The sequence below is a fragment of the Cuculus canorus genome, chromosome 25 (assembly GCF_017976375.1).
Source record: "Cuculus canorus isolate bCucCan1 chromosome 25, bCucCan1.pri, whole genome shotgun sequence".
Classification (NCBI taxonomy): domain Eukaryota; kingdom Metazoa; phylum Chordata; class Aves; order Cuculiformes; family Cuculidae; genus Cuculus; species Cuculus canorus.
In genome coordinates, this window is record NC_071425.1 from 6,338,223 (window position 1) to 6,358,684 (window position 20,462).

General features: G+C 49.4%; 1 protein-coding gene across 1 annotated transcript in view; it reads right to left on the bottom strand.

The window, feature by feature from the left end:
- Nucleotides 1-20,462, bottom strand: part of NSF (N-ethylmaleimide sensitive factor, vesicle fusing ATPase) — an 86,910-nt gene that overhangs the window by 56,418 nt on the left and 10,030 nt on the right. The window contains exons 2-4 of the mRNA XM_054088226.1: nt 11,078-11,163; nt 5,393-5,492; nt 1,826-1,865 (exon numbers count right to left, since the gene is read on the bottom strand). Coding sequence (XP_053944201.1) covers nt 1,826-1,865; nt 5,393-5,492; nt 11,078-11,163 — 226 coding nt within the window. The remainder of the gene's footprint in view (nt 1-1,825; nt 1,866-5,392; nt 5,493-11,077; nt 11,164-20,462) is intronic.

Genomic DNA, 20,462 nt, shown 5'->3' on the forward strand with positions numbered 1-20,462 from the left:
CGGCATTTAGTCATCTTGCACAAAATCACTGCATTTTTGTTCTCAATACATGTTCTCACACGACTGTTTAAGTTTATAGCAAGCTCTGTACACGTACAATCGCAACTCTGCCCGAACAGCCGGTCACGGCGAACATAAGGGCTTCTTTCCTCAAATAACTTTAGTACTAAAAGCCATTTATGCAGTGACAGGATGAGGCAGAATGGTTTTGAGCTGAAAAAGTGGAGATCTGAATGAGATATTAGGAGAAATGTTTTCCTGTGAGGGTGGGGAGGCCCTGGCCCAGGCCTCCCAAAGAAGTGGTGGCTGCCCCATCCCTGGAGGGGTTCCAGGCCTGGTTGAATGGGGCTTGGAGCAACCGGATCCAGTGGGAGGTGTCCCTGCCCATGGCAGCAGGTGGGACTGGGTGGGCTTTAAAGTCCCTTCCAACTCAAACCATTCCAAGATTTTATGATCTACCTGTAAGCCCACTGGCACATTTACTGATCAGCAACCAAACAAATTAAGGGATGGGTCTCTCCTCCATCATCTCCTCCTCAGTTTAAAAAGCAAAACAAACAAAACCAACTAGCAAAAAGAAATGGCTTCCAAAGAAAATCTGCAAGGCATCTCGTTGTGCAGAGAGCAAACGGACCCACTCCAGCTTGTCCCCATAGAGACCCACAAATCCATCAGAATTCCCACTGAGCACTGATCCATGCTCGTGGCAGAGACCAAAGGAACTGGGAAAACGAGCAGCCAAAGGGTGAGCTATCCAAACAGTCCCTCAGACCCACTGCGGCACCACTGCTCAGCCTGGGTCCTCCTCACTTTGCAGAGGATGCAGTTGTCAGCTCTGCCCACAACCCTCAAATGAGAGAATCACCTGGAATGGCTGTAAACACCTCGAGCGGCAAAGCAGTGGCTGAACGAACAGTCTGCTGCACTTCAATAACCACCAGCCAGCAATTAAGGCAGGCTTGGTCACAGCAACCTCGGCAAAGAACAGGAAGAGATGGCTGCCCAGGGGCACGCGGGCAATTCTCGATGGTCAAAAGAGCAGGTGCCATCCATCTCCTTGATCCACTGTTGCTAAGAACGTGGAGCTCCTCCTACGAGGTGCTGTCAGGAGTTGTGGCAATACTCCAGGAGCTGCAGACAGACCAAAGAGCAGCGCCTGTAACCGACAGCGATGCCGATTGCTGATGAACCAGAGGTAACAGAGTCAGAGAACAGGAATAAATGGAAGATCGAGCATGGAAGCTGAGAGACACAACCTAGTCTCCTCTTTGAACACTGGCAAAGGCTCACCAGGCTCAATGAAGAGCTGAAATGGGAACACAGATCTTCAATTTGCACAAACCTGGGATGGCTCCCTTTCCTCTTACCTCACTGTGGAACATTCTAGTCAGGTATTGGTGAAAACAGTGCTACTCACACAGTTCATCACTTCCCACTGTCAATACTCAAAATTCAGATGCCAAGATCACCCCAACAACAGCAGTTGTTTTCTGTTAGCAGATACATGTTCTCCAAAGGCACATGAACAGACTTCCTGGGACACTCTAAGCATTCTCATCTGCATGTGGACACTGATGATCCACAAGGAGTAATGCTGATGAACTAGTAGATGTCCAAAGGTGACAGCCAAAACAGTCCAGCAGGGTTGGAACATGTTAGGAGACAGAAAGCCTGCAGACAGGGGAGCAGCTCCCTTCACTGAGGAGGGCATCGCATTACCTGAAGAGCCAAAGATCTGAGCTCCAGTCCCATTGCGCTGCAGTGTGGAAACAGGGAATTCAGCTTTTATAAACGTACATCGTGATAGTACTGGTGTCTGACTTACCGTCTATCTCCTGTCCGATAGAGAGGCCAGCCCATTTTCTCTGTAAAAACAAGACAAAATCTTTAGAAAGCCTGTCCTTCAGCAGAACAAACGCCCACACACACCCAGCATCCTCACTCAGAAAAGCCGCTCCCCCTTTAGAAACTTAAGCAGCAGCAAAAAGGGCAGAATGGAATCTTGAAGACTCCCAAACTAACAGGAACAAGTCAAAAATACAGAATAATTTCTATAGTAACTATTTTCTGACCTCAGGAGGTTGTCGTGTCCAACCCCTTCATGGCCCTGGTCACCCCACCACCTCGGAGGCAGACGGTACCACACGGATGGGAATTCGGTCATCATGCTTGTGCTCTACCAAAGCTCAGGCGCTGATCACACAAGAAGTAGTGCAGCTGGCGAGAAAGGCTGCCAGACACTCCCCGAGAATGGTGAAAGCTCACCTGTACGTACAAGCTGCAGGAACTTGGGCAGCCTGATTTAGGGGGATGTCCCTGCCCCGGCAGGAGGATTGGAACTAGATGATCTTTAAGGTCCATTCCAATCCTAACTATTCTATGATTCTATGAACTTCATGTCCTGCCAGTTACAAAATTACCTAAACCAAAACTTGTTCAGAGAACCAGTAAGAACGGAACCATTCAAATCCTTTCAGTCCTTTCAAATGCCTCTAAAAAGATCCATGTAGCACAGAACTGTGTGAGACATAGGAAATGGTTCGATGATGGTGTGACACAGACATCTCTACCTTTACTGTGCAAAAAGCTCTGCCTTGATAATGGCCAAAACGGTATTTTTCGGTGACTCCTGTGTTCCGGATGGGTTGGTGCGTATTTACAGTCCACATCCCGGCTATGCAGCACTCACAGACTCTCACATATCCAAGCCATAGAGTAGCACAGAACACAAATACCTCAGTACCATTACACAAGGCCCTGGCAGGATTGCATTAGAAATGTTGTACATCACAATCATTTCCATCTGGCTTTTTATGGGGAAGGAGCCAGCCTGGGAGAAGGCAAACAATGACCTTTTTCACAAAACGACCATCTCTCCTACGCTCCCTCTCCAATGTTTCTGATTCCAGATGGAACTCAGGCCGAAGAAAAGAATTCCTTTGGCATAACAGGGATCAACCTGTTAGAAACCAAAGCCAAGTCTCACATGTACTTATTGGTATGACCAAGAAGGTGCAAACAAATCATATTTCCTTATTTGATTCCACGCTTCACAGCTTTCACCTTTTGCCTGCAAGGCTGGGAAGAACTCCTCGACTCCCCTTGACTTCTTTCCCAAGAGATATCCTTCACCCACCTTCACCTGACTCACCAGGCCCTGGTGACCAGCAGTACAGGGCAGGCACTGCTACTCCCGCCAACACCAGGCTTTGCCTAAACTCTCCAGGCCAAGCCAAATGTCAGGACAGGTGGAAAAGCTGTCCCAGTGCAGCTGGAAAGCCTAGTCAGTTTCTGCACAAGGTCCTACACCTGGGTCGGGGGAATCCCCAAATTTCTGTGCACGATGGAGGACAATGTGACTGAGAGCAGCCCTGCAGAGAAGGACGTGGGGTGCTGCATGATGAGAAGCTCAACATGAGCCGCAACATGTGCTCACAGCCCAGAAACCAACCGTGTCCTGGGCTGCATCCAAAGCAGCGTGGCCAGCAGGGAGAGGGAGGGGATTCTGCCCCTCTGTTCCCCTCTTATGAGGCCTCATCTGGAGTACTGTGTCCAGTTCTGGAATCCTCAGTGTAAGAAGATGGATCTGTTGGAACGGGTCCAGAGGACGCTACAAGGATGATCCAAGGGCTGAAGTACATTCCCTACGAGGACAGGCTGAGAGAGTTGGAGTTGTTCAGCCTGGAGAAGAGAAGGCTCAGAGATCTTATAGTGACCACCCAGTACCTGAAGGGGCTTATAAGAAAGCTGGAGAGGGACTGTTCATAAAGGCTTGTGGGGATAGGATGAGGGGAAACGGGTACAAACTGGAGAGAGGCAAATTTACACTGGACATGAGGAAGAATTTCTTCCCCATGAGAGTGGTGAGACCCTGGCCCAGCTTGCCCAGGGAAGTTGTGGCTGCCCTATCCATGGAGGTGTTCAAGGCCAGGTTGGATGGGCCTTGGGCAGCCTGATCCAGTGGGAGGTGTCCCTGCCCATGGCAAGGGGGCTGGAACTGGATGATCTTTAAGATCTCTTCCAACTCAAACTATTCTGATTGTATGATCTTCTCTGCAGGAAGAGACAGAGCTCTATCCCTGTGTTCACTCAGGTACTCTCTGCTAAGAGTCTCCATCACTGCACGGCTCCTCATCTTTCGTTCACGACTTTCCATGGCTTCCCAAATTTAGGCTGAAGAGTCAAGATTATCACAGCATAAAGGTGGTCAAGGACTGTATGTGAGTAACGGACATACAGCAGTCTTCCTTGGAGGCCTTCCAGCCTATGTCCCTATTCCATAGTCTTCCACAAATACACGGGGTAACCACATGTTCTATGTGATGCTGGTTGTCCAAAGCTTCAGGACACAGTGGAAATTAAATACTAGCACCAGGAATACTCAAATAAAATTCTGCTGTACCAGCAGCTAAAACACTTGCTACCAGAGTCACTTCTTGGCAGAAGAGCTCTCCCAGCTCTCCAGTAACTACTAGGGTTGGTCTTTGTAGATTACAGACTGTGAGCACATCACCTTTAACCCTGTGGAAGAAATATCTACTGCTAACTGTGTTCAGTTTGGGCATCACAACCCAGAACTAGATATATGGTTAACATAGCATCTTCGTCACCCACTCATCCAGATAAATTTGGGTTTGAACAAGGCATCAGAAAGCAAAAAGCAGCTCTAGGGTCTCTGCCAAGTCAGCTGCTAAGGGAACAAATCTTGTGTTTGCAGCACAGAGACTTAGCTTCTAGGCCAGTGACCAGCAGGAAAATGCAACAGCATTAAATCAGTGACCACAGTTGTTGTGATTCCATGTTACGTAGTGCCCTGTGTAAGCCAGTTAAAGGCCACGAGATCCATTTGTCTATTTAGACGATAAGTATTTATTCTAGACATCATTTAACATGTGATAACTTGAATTAAGAAAGATGAGGTAAATCTGGTTTATGCATTACATTGCACTTTTCATCTAGAAACACCGACAATGACTGAGTGCAGTCAATAAAGCTGAACAGGCCCTGAACAGAGCAGCACCGCAAAGCAAACCCTTTAAAGAGAAACCAGGGAACGATAAATACTCAGAGAACAATACACATCACTCAGACTTTGCTTCTTTAAATAGTTTGTTTCCTGTGCTTTTTAAAAGGCTAAACTACACTTTTTCTAATATTTTTATCCCACTAAAAACAGATCAAAGGGATATAATTCTAATTCAACACTTATGATCCTAAAATACAAGCAAGTTCACCTCAGCTATAGTAAAAGTCTCCTTGAACTTCTGCTGTCAGAAATCAAATGTGCAGCATACGCTTATGCAGGAATCTCCCTCCAGTTTGAACATTTCCCTGCAGTCCTGGCCTCACCGAGCTCTTGCTTAGCGGAACAGCCAGTCAACCCATACCGTACCTGGGGCAAGCTGAAGGCGATGCTGCCAGGAACAACCGAGGGGTGGGTTCTCAGCGTGAAAATGTACTTGTGGTTGGGAGAAGTCTTCACAACGACATGTCTAGAAGAGAGAAAAAACAGTATTTGACTCCCATACGCACCCAGAAAGATTTTGCATTGCTCCCAGAGCTGGGAGAACCCCAAAGAAATGAGCCAGCTTGTATCTGGTCCTACAAAGAGAAAGCAAAGGCTTCAGCACTACCACGCAGCAGTCTTTGACCAGAGTCTATCACCTTCAGCGCTACAACGTGACCTCAAACGCCAGACGCTGTGCTAATAATCACTATTTACATCCCCTCGGTAGCCCTTTACTTCAGGAAATGCCCTACACAAATGTGAGAGAACCAAACTGTCACCACAAAGAGCAATTGACAATTCAATACTGGTTTCATGTCTCAAGCTTCTGACACCAGAGCCCCAGCATTTTACCCCTGCACAAGCATTACTCCTGCTGTGACTTCCACAAGGAGCAGATGCTGAGCTTGTACGGGGATCTGCGTGTGCTGCTTCAGAGTTTGAGTGCAGGGAAAAAAGGAAGGAATTTCTGTACACAAGTAAAACCACACAGATGCTGAGGCTGTTCCTCCTGTTTGCAGGACCAGGAACGCTATAAAGCCAGAATGATGCAGACAGGCAGGAACAGAGGCAGCAGCAGCGTATGCCTGTCTGCCACTCGCAGAGCTACGCTGTCAGGAATAAAGACACTCAAAAGCTGCTTACAGTTCTCCTCAGACTGATAGCTGCATGCAATAGGCAGATGGTTTTTTGGCTTATTACAGCAAATCAAAAAGAGATCACAGCAACACGTCCCAGCAGCATTTCTGGCCATGCCAGGAAGGGCACTGCTGGCAGGCCAAGGGAGCAGATCCATCCCACACTGAACGTTGCTCCAAGGACTGCTTGGCTTTAAATTGAGCAGCAGACACAACAGAGAAGCTGCTCAGGAAGCAGGGACTGAAAGCAGGTTTCCAGCACAGAGGGTATCAGCCCCGGTAACTCAGATGGATACAGTTGCTACAGCCAACTGGAATTGAGGTGTTCTGCTGCAGGGTCAGACACACCTGCAGGCAAAACACAAGTTCCAGCTCCGCTACCAGAACCTCACTAGGAGCACACTTGATGAGAAAGAACACCTTCAGAGAAGCAGCTCATCAGACAGCAAAAACCTCAAGGCTGGGCTCGATACCAATCAGTGCAGCTCAAAACACAACAGTGGCCACCAACGCGTAGAGATTCAGCGTCTCTGCAGGAAGAAACAAACTCACCACTGCTGGGTTTCACCTCAAAGGAGCAAAATGCAGGCAAATAAGGAGACCTGGTCAAAATACTGGGAATCGGGCATGAATTGAAATTACTGTATCAGAGCAGAAAGAGAGCAGAGCCTTGCAGCCTGGAGGAGACGGAGACCAGGCAGCGAGGAGATAAAAAGAAGAGGGAAGACCAGAAAATAAAATCAGTTTTCTGAAAGAATTCTCCAGCCAAGTGCAAAGATCTTAATTTTTTGAGGAAAACCTGCCAAAGGCACAGGGACATCCAGGTTTCTCCCCAAAGGCAGCTGGAGTGGGCAGTCCCCAAATGGCTCTAAGCAACCAGAGTGTTAACAATGATCGAAATCAGGCAATAGCAGGAAAAAACAAATGCATTTTCCTACATTGATGTTTCCAGGAAGGAGCCTGGAGAGCCCATGGAGACACGGGGAAAATCAAAACCTCATTAACAGCTTCTGCTTATGAACGAACAAAAGGAACAATGAGTCCCCAGGGCTGGGCATCTCCCAGATGGCTCCAAGAGATGAAATCGCTGCTCTAATTCCTGTAGAGAGCCTGAACCACTGAAAACCAAGACACGGCTGAGGACAGTGCTGCAGGCTCTGGAGAAGGCCCCTCAGACCATCGGTCAGTCAGTAATTCTGCTCATCCGGCTGTGGGAACCAAGAGATATCAAACGAGACACCATTAACCTGTGTGCCCATCAGTTATGTCCACGCAGAAAGAGCAGAGCTTTTGTAAGGAAGAGGATAACTTCCAATTCCTGCAAAGGTGCCAGTAGGGGCCGAACGCTACAGCCAAGTGCTCCTCTGGTGCAGGCTGGGAAACTCCCGTAAATCATTCAGCAGGGCTCTCCAGATAAACTGGTCAGAGATAGCAGAGGTGGCCTTCCCGTGTGAAAAGGAGGGATAAAAGGGGAGAATAACCAGTCAGTTCTTGATATGAAAAACATGGCATTCAGATAATCTACCCGGGCTTCCTCCCAAATAGTTGTTCCTTCACTGCCAGGGGTTTCCAGCACTTGTTTGTTCTGGAATCCTCAACGTAAGGAGATGGAGCTGTTGGAATGGGTCCAGAAGAGGCTACAAAGATGATCCAAGGGGTGGAGCACCTTCCCTATGAGGACAGGCTGAGAGAGTTGGGGTTGTTCAGCCTAGAGAAGAGAAGGCTCTGAGGAGAACTTACAGAGACGTTCCAGTACCTGAAGGGACGACAAGAAAGCTGGAGAGGGACTGTTCATAAAGGCTGGTGGGGATAGGACGAGGGGGAAGGGGTATAAACTGGAGAGAGGCAGATTTAGACTGGACATGAGGATAATTTCTTCCCCATAAGAATGGTGAGACCCTGGCCCAGGTTTCCCAGGGAAGTTGTGGCTGCCCCATTCCTGGAGGTGTTCAAGGCCAGGCTGGATGGGCCTTGGGCAGCCTGAGCCAGTGGGGTGTCCCTACCCATGGCAGGGGGTTGGAACTGGATGATCTTTAAGGTCCCTTCCAACCCAAAGCATTCTATGATTCTACTGTTTCTCCCTCTGGATGTGTGTGTCCCAGGAACATCAGCTGGAGGCACTTACCAAACCTACAATCGTGCATCGCATCCCGTGAACTCATGCGCCACTGAATGGTGACTCACACTCGTCCAGCTCAAAGGATGCACAAAACAAAGCATGAAAATCCCTACAGCAGCATCTTGGGGATGAACCATCTTGCTTATCCGAGGGGAAACTCCCAGCTCTTGGCCATGGACACCAACTGAAAGAATAACCGCAAAGCCCTTTGTGTAACCATTACTAAAAAATACCATTAGGAGGATACAAGTCAGAGCCGTTGCCTGCATGCAGCGATCGGATGACAAGCATGCTCCTGCTCGGTCTATCTGCAATGCAGCAGAGTGACTGCGTCCTTCAGTGCAGCTGAGCGCTGCGATGTCTCTCTGTACTCTAGTACCCTTCTCACAGCGATTTAGAGCATCTGCTCACAACCACACACTTCCAGAAATAAGCGGCTCTCAGGGAGAAGCAGTACAGCCGGAATCATGGCCAGACTGCATATCAGGCGAGTCCTGGGATACAGCTCCCTGCATGCTTCAAGAAACACGATGGAAGAGGGCTCTCAGAGCGGCAGGAGAGCAGCCGGCTGCTGCGGGTCTGGAAGCGGGGTCCCTCAGGACATCAATACTTGAGAAAATGAATGCTTTTATAATGCACGAGGCACAATGCTCAGTGCAGGTGTTTTTGTAACTGCAGTACTTTGGAAAAAACCTACCCAGGGAAACTCATAGAATTGCTTGGTTGGAAAAGCTCTTTTGAGATCAAGCCCAACTGTACCTGTCCACTATTGAACCATTTCCAAGCACCTCGTCTATCTGGCTTTTAAACCCCTCCAGGGATGGAGACTCCACCACCGCCCTGGGCAGCCTCTGCCAGTGCCCAAGAACTCTCGATGAAGAAATGTTTCCTGCAGCGCTACAGACTGGGGGAAGAATGGCTGGAGAGCTGCACGGAAGAGAAGGACCTGGGGGTGCTGGTTGACAGCCGACCGAACATGAGCCAGCACTGTGCCCAGGTGGCCAAGAAGGCCAATGGCATCTTGGCTTGGATCAGAAACAGTGTGACCAGCAGGGCCAGGGAGGTTATTCTCCCTTTGTACTCGGCACTGGTGAGACCGCACCTCGAGTACTGTGTTCAGTTCTGGCCCCTCACCACAAGAAGGATGTTGAGGCTCTGGAGTGTGTCCAGAGAAGAGCAACGAAGCTGGTGAGGGGGCTGGAGAACAAGTCGTACGAGGAGAGGCTGAGAGAGCTGGGGTTGTTTAGCCTTGAGAAGAGAAGGCTGAGGGGAGACCTTATTGCTCTCTACAACTTCCTGAAAGGAGGTTGTGGAGAGGAGGGAGCTGGGCTCTTCTCCCAAGGGACAGGGGACAGGACAAGGGGGAATGGCCTCAAGCTGTGCCAGGGAAGGGTCAGGTTTGACATCAGGAAAAAAATTTTCACAGAAAGGGTCATTGGGCACTGGAACAGCTGCCCAGGGAGGGGGTTGAGTCACCTTCCCTGAAGGTGTTTAAGGAACGGGTGGATGAAGTGCTGAGGGACATGGTTTAGGGAGTGTTAGGAATGGTTGGACTTGATGATCCAATGGGTCCTTTCCAACCTTGTGATTCTGATGTCCAATCTAAACCTGCCCTGGCACAACTTGAGGCTATTTCCTCTCATCCTATCACCTGTCACCTGGCAGAAAAGACCAGCACCCACCTCACCACAACCTCCTTTCTGGGAGCTGCAGACAGTGATAAATTATCCTGTCCAGAGTCCAGGGTCCAAGCAGACACTTTCACCCGCTCCTGACTCCAAAAGCTGTGCTCATTCAGGGGTTTTGTTATGGGCTGTTTCTGGTTTGATTTGGTGTTTATACTGCAGCTGGGCTGGTGAAACGCCAGTTCTGTTAATCACTGCAGAGGAAGGGCAGCACTCCCGGGCAACAGAGTGACAGCACCAAGCCTTAAACTGCATCACTGCCCTGCTCCCACAGCTCAGAGCCACTTCCTTCTCCATCCTTCACAGAATTCATGTAGGCTGGGTATTAGACGCTCAGGCCCCAAGTGCATCATTCAGAATCCTTTCCATTTTTTAATTAAATGTATTTTTTTCCCCACTTTTCAAACCCAAGCTCTCCTGCTGGCTGCATTTCTCTCTATACTGAAGGTAATGCCTTCTGTCTATGATCTACGCATTGAAAGCTTGGAGAGAGCCACCACACAGTCGCAGCAAAGCCAGGGTCCTCATTATTTGAATTGGCTTCTGTGTGGGCTGAGCTGAAAAATTAATGTTTTCTTCCTTTTCACAAACGTAAAACCCAGAGTCAGCTTCTATGAGTCACCCCAGAACTGCAATTAAAGAATCCAAGTTGCTGTGCCCACACTCTGGTTGCCTTCTCCTTGTGCATGAAAATCCCCAGAGTGCGTTTCCACTGCCTCTGCTCAGCGCTCCAGTATGATGTGAACAGGAGAAGATGCCCCTGGTAACACAATTAAATGATAAAAATCTACTTGAAATAGCTCCAAAATTCTAACTATGTAACAGGAACAACAGGGAAAAAAGGCTCAAAAAAGGCCTGAAGTCCTTCATTAAAAAAGCAATTATGATTTGTTAAGCAGATCCAGTTTCCAAGCAAGAAACGTTTCAGAGAAAAAAATTACCACTTCTTAGTACCTCCAGTTCTGAGTAGAAGGTACATTTAAACTTCTGGTCTCTGAAGACACAGAAGTTTGTTAATGAACCTGCTGTATTCGCCTTCCCAGAGCTGAAAGACCATTCCACCTCCATCCACAGCTTGAAAACAACTCCTATTTGGTTAAAAGGTGAAAGAGCAACAGCGCACACTTACTGCCCAGATGGGAAGTCCTTCTCATTCACCACCGCGCAGTTGGTTAAGGACAGCTCGTCTGTGGGACACCTCGCTGCTTGCATCGGCTACAAGAGAGAGGGAAAACACAATCAGATCAAAGTTTACTTTTCTTTTACTAAGCCAAGTCCCAAAACTCCTGCAAATCCACAAAACACAAACAGATCTCATGAGTATTAACATGCTGTGAGAGCACAGTGCACTGCCATTGACAAACTCCTCTGCATCTTCTCTGTTTCTCCAAACACTTCTGTTCGATGCAGATGTTTGGACCCAAAAGCTCGGTGTTTTCCAGTCTGGTATCCATTGTATTTTCTACAATACCTAGGGAAGTACCTGAAAATGACCCAGGAAAGAGCCTGCGAGGCAGATACTGTGCCCTGATGTTCACGCAGCCTCCCTGAGCCCTGACGCAAGGCAGCAGGCAGCAAAGCTTTCCTTGGAATGCATTTCTTGCCAAGGAACAAGGCATCGGGATGTTGTGAAAGCTGGGAAGGGGCAGCAGAGTCAGAGCAGTTCGCCACAGTCCTGGGTAACCCCACCTCGTAACGCTGGGTTAGAGAGTACATGGGGAGACAAGTGCAGAATGGGAGGTCAACTTTCCTCTTCCCTCACTTTACTCACAACACTGGGATTTGAGCACATCCAACCTGGATATACATACTGCAAACTGGACACTGACAGCCTGCAGGAAGGTCTAATTCTCAGCCAGCTGCTATCCAGCTCCACATAATCGCTCCCTAAAATGTTTCAGAAGAAATATCACAATGCAAATAGTATTTCCTACTCCATGGGAAACATCAGAGATCAGCAACAAACAGAGGAAAATTAAAACAGCCTGTTCCAGCCTATCACTAATGAAAAATTGACCGCAATTAATTCATGGCATGGGGGTCTTCCTCCCTCCTTTTATTTTCTCCAAAGTCAGAGGAGCAATCCTAGTCCAAAAGTATCTGTTCCATATCTCAACTACTGGATGGGGGAAAGGCTGTGGATGTAGTCTTCTTGGAGTTCAGTAAAGCCTTTGACACAGTTTCTCACAGCATTCTGCTTCAGAAACTGTCAGCCTCTGGCCTGGACAGGCGCACACTCTCCTGGGTTGAAAACTGGTTGGATGGCCCAGAGAGTGGTGGTCAATGGAGTTAACTCCAGCTGGAGGACAGTCACAAGTGGGGTTCCCCGGGGCTCAGTACTGGGTCCAGCTCTGTTCTGTGTCTTTATCAATGACCTGGATGAAGGCCTTGAGTGCACCCTCAGCAAGTTTGCAGACGACACTAAGCTGGGTGGAAGTGTGGATCTGCTGGAGGGTAGGGAGGCTCTGCAAAGGGATCTGAACAGGCTGGACTGCTGGGCCGAGACCAATGGGATGAGGTTCAACAAGGCCAAATGCCGGGTCCTGCACTTGGGGCACAACGACCCTGTGCAGTGCTACAGACCAGGAGCAGTCTGGCTAGAAAGCTGCAAGGAGAAGGACCCAGAGGTGCTGGTTGACAGCCGACCGAACATGAGCCAGCACTGTGCCCAGGTGGCCAAGAAGGCCAATGGCATCTTGGCTTGGATCAGAAACAGTGTGACCAGCAGGGCCAGGGAGGTTATTCTCCCTCTGTACTCGGCACTGGTGAGACCGCACCTCGAGTACTGTGTTCAGTTCTGGCCCCTCACCACAAGAAGGATGTTGAGGCTCTGGAGTGTGTCCAGAGAAGAGCAACGAAGCTGGTGAGGGGGCTGGAGAACAAGTCGTACGAGGAGAGGCTGAGAGAGCTGGGGTTGTTTAGCCTTGAGAAGAGAAGGCTGAGGGGAGACCTTATTGCTCTCTACAACTTCCTGAAAGGAGGTTGTGGAGAGGAGGGAGCTGGGCTCTTCTCCCAAGGGACAGGGGACAGGACAAGGGGGAATGGCCTCAAGCTGTGCCAGGGAAGGGTCAGGTTTGACATCAGGAAAAAAATTTTCACAGAAAGGGTCATTGGGCACTGGAACAGCTGCCCAGGGAGGGGGTTGAGTCACCTTCCCTGGAGGTGTTTAAGGGACGGGTGGACAACGGGCTGAGGGGTATGGTTTAGGAAGTGTTAGGAATGGTTGGACTTGATGACCCAGTGGGCTCCTTCCAACTAAGTCGTTCTATGATTCTATGACTTTTCCCTTCCAGTTTTACTTCTGGCTCAGCATCTGAAATGACCAAACAGCATCGTGGGCCCAGGCTGCCCTGTTCCTACCATGAGCACAAGGCACACAGGGGAGGGCAGAGCAGAGCCCACGAGGAACCCTAGCCCCTTCCCAGCCCACCCACCACTGCGGGACTGCTGCACCAAACAGTGGCTGAGAGATGAAGACTGGACACAAAATGAGAAGCTCAACATGAGCCGGCAATGTGTGCTCGCAGCCCAGAAGGCCAACCATATCCTGGGCTGCATCCAAAGCAGCCTGGCCAGCAGGGCGAGGGAAGTGATTCTGCCCCTCTATTCCTCTCTTATGAGGCCTCAACAGGAAGATTGCATCCAGTTCTGCAATCCTTAACTTAAGAAGGAGATGGAGCTGTTGGAATGGGTCCAGAGGAGGCTACAAAGATGATCTGAGGGCTGGAGCACATTCCCTATGACGACAGGCTGAGAAAGTTGGGGTTGTTCAGCCTGGAGAAGAGAAGGCTCTGAGGAGATCTTACAGCGATCCTCTAGTACCTGTGGGGGCTACAGGAAAGCTGGAGAGGGACTGTTCATAAAGGCTTGTGGGAATAGGACAAGGGGGAAGGGAGAGGGGCAGATTTAGACTACACATTAGGAAGAATTTCTTCCCCATGAGTGAGACACTGGCCCAGGTTGCCCAGGGCAGTGGTGGCTGCCCCATCCCTGGAGGTGTTCAAGGCCAGGTTGGATGGGCCTTGGGCAGCCTGATCCAGTGGGATGTCCCTGCCCATGGCAGGGGGGTTGGAACTAGACGACCTTTAAGGTTCCTTTCAACCCAAACTATTCTATGATTCTATCACTCTATGAAAATGCCTCTAGTAGAGAAGGAAAGGTTAGAAATTAAGAGAAAGCTGAACTGGCCCTGCAGGATGATATTTTTAGACTCAAAGCATAACTGTTTTCTTTGTCAGATATGAATTTGCAGGCAGAGCAACAGAAACCATTTGTCAGTATCAACCCATGGCTAAAAGCAATCAAAGCGGATTTTCTCCTCAGACACCCTTAAACACCAGCAATGAGAACAGGAAAGGCACTGAGCCCAACACACAAAGCCAGTTCATTTCCCAGGAGTTGAGATCCTGCTCAGCATTCCCCTCCTGACCCTCTCGGCTGTTTAATAGCAGAATCAGAGCACATTTACCTCCATGGGGATGGAAGCCAGCCGGCCCAATAGCTCAGGCCAGCATTCCTTGTCACAGTGTAATTACAGAACCATGGAATGTTTTGGGTTGGAAGGGACTTCAAAGTCCACCTAGTCCCACCCCTACCATGGGCAGGGACACCTCCCACTGGATCCAGTTGTTCCAAGCCCCATCCAACCTGGCCTTTAACACCTCAACGATGGGGCAGCCACCTCTGCTCTGGGCAACCTGGGCCAAGGCCTCCCCACCATCACAGCAAAACATTTCTTCCTAAGATGTCATCTCAGTCTCCCCTCTTCCAGCTTCAAATTGTTCCCCTCATCCTCTCCCTGCCCTCCCTGATCCAGAGCCCCTCCCCAGCTTTCCTGGAGCCCCTTTCAGTGCTGGAAGCTGCTCTAAGGTCTCCCCAGAGCCTTCTCTTTCCAAAAGAACTCCTCAGTTTAACTGAGCAGTGCCCAATTGGTCTTGGGTTCTGTGACAACAGGAATGCATTCCATGTTTGCCTTTGGAACAGATCAATCCACCTGAATCTCAGGGGCAATAAGAAAACTAATTAAATACTCTTGTAATAGAAAAATATATGTACATCCATGGACTTCGGAGTTCCACAATCTGCCTGCTGAGGCTCATCATCTTTGGGCACTTCACAAACCAAAGCATTTGGCATCCCATCATCTCCTACGCGAGGGGACCCTGAGGAAGGGCATGTCCCTTATAAACGCATTAGGTAGGATATTTTGAGAAAACTGACCCCAGAGCTCCGGATTAAGCCCTTTTCCGGCATCAGTCCTCAACTGCATTTTTAATCCTGACAAAGTGCTTCCTACATGATAACAGTGAGTGCCTGGTGCAGTCACCACACTGCTGTTATTCCTGTCTGCACCTGGGAACAGGCGAGCTTTCCTTTAAGGAAATGGATAAATGTAAAGGAGTGTATTTCAAATCCAGCACTGAGTGCTCCTTTTTCAAGTTCCACAATGCTAGGTGCATGGCAAAACATCCTTGGGTATCCAACGTGAAATACTACCATCACGGAAGCAACTGTGTCAGTACTGACTGTGCTGGCCATCCCACAGCCCTGCACATTGTCTGTCTGCGGTATCTGGCAGCAGGTCGTTTCTCCGCTGGGAACACCTAACACTCCAGACGGTACCTCATGCCCACGCTGATCTTCCAGCTCTCTGGTGGGTGCCCTCCTCCAGCTCTAACCCCATTCTGCATAACTCCGACGTGTTATCAATACACACAAGTGGTATCAATACACACGACACAGCTCAAGCACAACAGCATCACTCAGCAGACGCAGGTTTTCATGAGTGCACAAGGGACAATGAGGAAACCTGGTCATTCCAAAGATGATTAAACTGGAAGGCACCCAGACAAGGCAGAGGAACACACATTCTACTGAATCGCAGAGTCTTTCCCTCTCACGAGTGCCCACAGCCCCAAATAATTGAGTCGGAAATGTGTGCTCACAGCCCAGAAGGCCAACCATATCTTGGGCCGCATCCAAAGCAGCGTAGCCAGCAGGACGAGGGAGGGGATTCTGCCCCTCTGTTCCTCTCTTGGGAGATCTCATCTGGAGGGTTGGGTCCAGTTCTGGAATCCTCAACATAAGGAGGAGATGGAACTGTTGGAACGGGTCCAGAGGAGGCTACAAAGATGATCCGAGGGCTGGAGCACCTCCCATATGAGGACAGGCTGAGAGAGTTGGGGTTGTTCAGCCCAGAAAAGAGAAGGCTACGAGGAGATCTTATAGCAACCTCCAGTACCTGAAGGGGCTACAGGAAAGCTGGAGAGGGACTGTTCATAAAGGCTTGTGGGGATAGGACCAGGGAGAATGGGGATAAACTGGAGAGGGGCAGATTTAGACTGGACATTAGGAAGAATTTGTTCCCTGTGAGAGTGGTGAGACATTGGCCCAGGTTGCCCAGGGAAGTTGTGGCTGCTCCATCGCTGGAGATGTTCAAGGCCAGGTTGGATGGGCCTTGGGCAGCCTGATCCAGTGGGATGTCCCCGCCCATGGCAGAGGGGTTGGAACTGGATGATCTTTAAGGTCCCTTCCAACCCTAACTATTCTATGAGTCTATGATTCTATGAACTACTGCTCACAGGGATCCTCGCATTGCCAAGTGCCTGAGCTGCCACAGCGAGGACGCAGGCACTGGCTGCTGAGGAATTTTTCCTCCCACAAACGCAGCAGGCCAGTACTGTGACACCACCAGAGCCCAGAGGCTGTCACACACCAGTGCTGGAACCATCAAGCTTCCAAGGACACTGGCACCACGGACTCCTGGAATCCCACAGCTTCTTGACCCTCTGCCACCCCACACTCCTGCTGCTGGCACTCGCACACTACGTGCCAGGGAATGGAGAAGCAAAAGCCTTAGCATTATTTCTAACAAATCTTCAAATAAATCTACCGGAGCTAATTTTACGCTACCCAGCAGGTTACTCCTAGCAACTGGGCAAGGCGGCATGAAGCTCAGCTCCGGCAAAGCGCTAGAGCAGATCCCGCAGCTGACAGTAAATGCCATCTGCTGCCTCACACCACGGTCAGGCTGAAGGTAACCACACACACCTTTGCAGGCTGCAGCTATGCCTGTGTCCACAACACAGATATGGGAGCAAAAGCTGTCTTCCCCACCTCCACTTATTGCATAAGGGGACTCCAAGGACAGGGAGTCCTCAGGAGTGACTCCACATCTGAGACAACGCCTTCACTCGAAAGCATCCTCAGCGAGAGGCAACCATTATCCACCTGAAGTCACACAGCGACTGCCATTACATCCATGTATACACAGAGCTCTCTTTCAACATTCCTTGTCTCTTCAAGAGGAAAATAAGACCACGTGAAAATAAGACCGTGTCCTGGGCTGCATCCAAAGCAGCGTGGCCAGCAGGGCGAGGGAAGTGATTCTGTCCCTCTAATCCTCTCTTGGGAGACCTCATCTGGAAGATTGTGTCCAGTTCTGCAATCTTCAACTTAAGAAGGAGATGGAGCTGTTGGAACGAGTCCAGAGGAGACTACAAGGATGATTTGAGGGCTGAAGCACTCTCCATACAAGGACAGGCTGAGAGAGTTGGGGTTCTTCAGCCTGGAGAAGAGAAGGCTCAGAGGAGATCTTAGAGCGACCTTCCACTACCTGAAAGAGGCTACAAGAAAGCTGAGGAGGGACTGTTCATAAAGACTTGTGGTGATAGGACCAGGTGGAATGGGGATAAACTGGAGCAGGGCAGATTTAGACTAGACAATAAGAAGAATTTCTTCACCGTGAGAGTGGTGAGACACTGGCCCAGATTGCCCAGGGAAGTTGTGGCTGCCCCATCCCTGGAGATGTTCAAGGCCAGGTTGAATGGGCGTTGGGCAGCCTGATCCAGTGGGAGGTGTCCCTACCTGTGGCATGGGGCTGGGAACTAGATGATCTTTAAGGTCTGTTCCAACTCAAACTATTCTATCATTCTGTGAGGAATAACAAACTCTGGATAATTACACACAGCACATCATGTCACATTGTGGCGTGGGCGAGCACAGCACAGAAAGATGGTTCATACTTGTTAAGGCTGCTGACAGAGGAAGCTGAAGCAAACCACATTTCCCATCGCTCGGAGCCCACACGAGAGAAGCTTGTGGTGTACAACAGGCAGGCACTGCTACCTGTCAGCAGTTACTAAGTTAAATATTCACTGCTGAAGCAGAGATTCTGTCCATTGGAACAGCTTAACTCATTTAATTTCCTAATCCTACCCAGCAGATTATGGAGCAGCTTCCAAAGCTGAGGCAGGTTGTGTTCTGTGCAGTTTCACAGGGTTTGTATAAGCCAAGTAGTGTCTGTGACAGGTTTAAATTTGTTACTGTAAAGCATACAGAGATACCCATGCACAAACAGACAATGTCTGTCATGCCAATGCCAGCAGACAAGCGCTAGGAAACATGGCAACTCCAGGTACTAGGAATTTGTGTTTCCTCTGTAGAGCCCAATGCCAGCTGCCAAGAAACACAGATTCCCACTCCAAAAAGTATCTAGACTCTGTTCTAATGGTGACTAGGCAGCAGAGTAGAAGCACAGAATCATTAAGGTTGGAAAAGAGCTCTCAGCTCATCCAGTCCAACCATCAGCCCAACCCCATCATGCCGATTAAACCATGGCTCAGAGTGCCATGGCCACACGGTTTTTTAACCCCTCCAGGGACAGAAACTCCACCACTGCCCTGGGCAGCTTCTGCCAGGGCTTCACCACTTTTTCAGCAAAGAATTTTTTCTTAATATCCAATCTAAACCTCCTCTAGTAAAACTTGAGGATATTTCCTCTCATCCCATCACTTGTTACTTGGGAGAAGAGCTCAGCACCCACCTTACCACAACCTCCTTTCTGGGAGCTGCAGAGAGTGGTCAATAAGGAGCTTTAAGCCTAGAGCTTCAGCACCCAGAAGTCAGGACAACAAAGAACCTGGGCAGGAGTCATCCTCAGTAAGAACATTTAGTCCATATTTATTAAGGAACAAGTAGTTCTGTGCCCATCTGGCCGTGGTGTGGAAGCAGAGCTGATGCAAAGTTGTTCACTCAAACCCTCTGTCACCACTAAAAGCCTGCAAATAAAATGAGTTTGAAGACAGAAAGGAAGAACTGACATTAAAGGAGCTCTTAAGAGAAACTGCGAACTGAGATAATGTTCTGCAGACCCTACATCATCCAAAGTTCCGCTCCTGACGGAAAGCAGACACACAGGAACCATTGCCCCACATAAAGATCCAACAGACCAGGACTGGAGAAGAACACTAAAACTGGAAACCCCAGGAAGCAGCTGCACACGGATGACAAACACCAGCACTGGCACGCAGAAAGAGGAGCTGCAGCAGAGCCAGGTCAACAACAGCCTGGGAGATGGAGACAAACCAACCTCTCCCAGCACAGGCAATCCCAGAGAGGACTGGCGCTGCTTCCTCTCTACACACACCATGGAGCTGGACAACAGAGAGCTAAATCAACTCCATATATTTCTCATACTGAAGAAATCAGTATAAATGACAGCTCTGCTACCACAGCTCAGGAGCAGCAGACAAGAAAGGGTCCTAACAGAAGAGGAAGCCGGTGCTGTAGCAGCCTACAAGGGGGAACTGCCAAAGGCAAAACCAAAACTCCTTTAAGGAAGGCATTCACTAGTATTTATGGAAGGAAGGACGACATAATGCCTACAGCAGGGACCAGACCCAGCAGCAGGAGATGCCCCAAACACTACAACTCTAAAATCTAGTAAAAAAAAACAAGAAGTTACTCATTGGCAGAAGGATTTTTTGGATATCTCAAAAAAACAGAGAGCTGCAGCTACCAGAAGAGATCAAACCTCCCCAAACAGCTTTTGGAAACAGCAGGCTTGGCAAGACAGGCTTCCGCTCCAGACCTCCAACCTTGTGGAGCACCTCATGAGCCCGGCCAGTCTGACACACCATCCCCCAGGACAGACAGTCCTGTCTGGCTGCTCAGCACCGGCCTTCCCATCAGCTCCATCGACCTCCAGTTCACTTTGCTGGAAGCTTTGTCACTTGTTGGGAAGCAACTGCAGTCTCTCGATAACCAGCTAAAAAATACCATTTTCTTCTCCCATCAAAAGAAGAACACTTTACGAAAGATAAAATCTCAGCATTAATATTCACATGTTTGGCAAAGCCAGGGAACTTCAGGCAAGCCAATGCCGAGACCGCTTCCAGACCGAGTCCAGGTGAGAACGACCAATGCGATGCAGCCCTCCTCCCCACATCCCAAACGTGCCACCCCACTGCTATGAATCACCTTGCTCAGGCAGCCAAGGAGGTCCCAAGGTCAACTTGGCAATGCCACATGCACACCAGCCCCACCAACACCAGAACAACGCGAGAGTGGGAGGAGCCCACACCTCCACCTCCCAAAGCATCCAGGGCTGGGAATGACACAGGAACATTCTTCCCTGCATCGTCTCATGCCTGCACCACTGGCACCTTTCCATTTATTACCTAATAACAACCAGAGGTGTCTATGTAGCCTGGAAAAGAGAAGGCTCAGAGGAG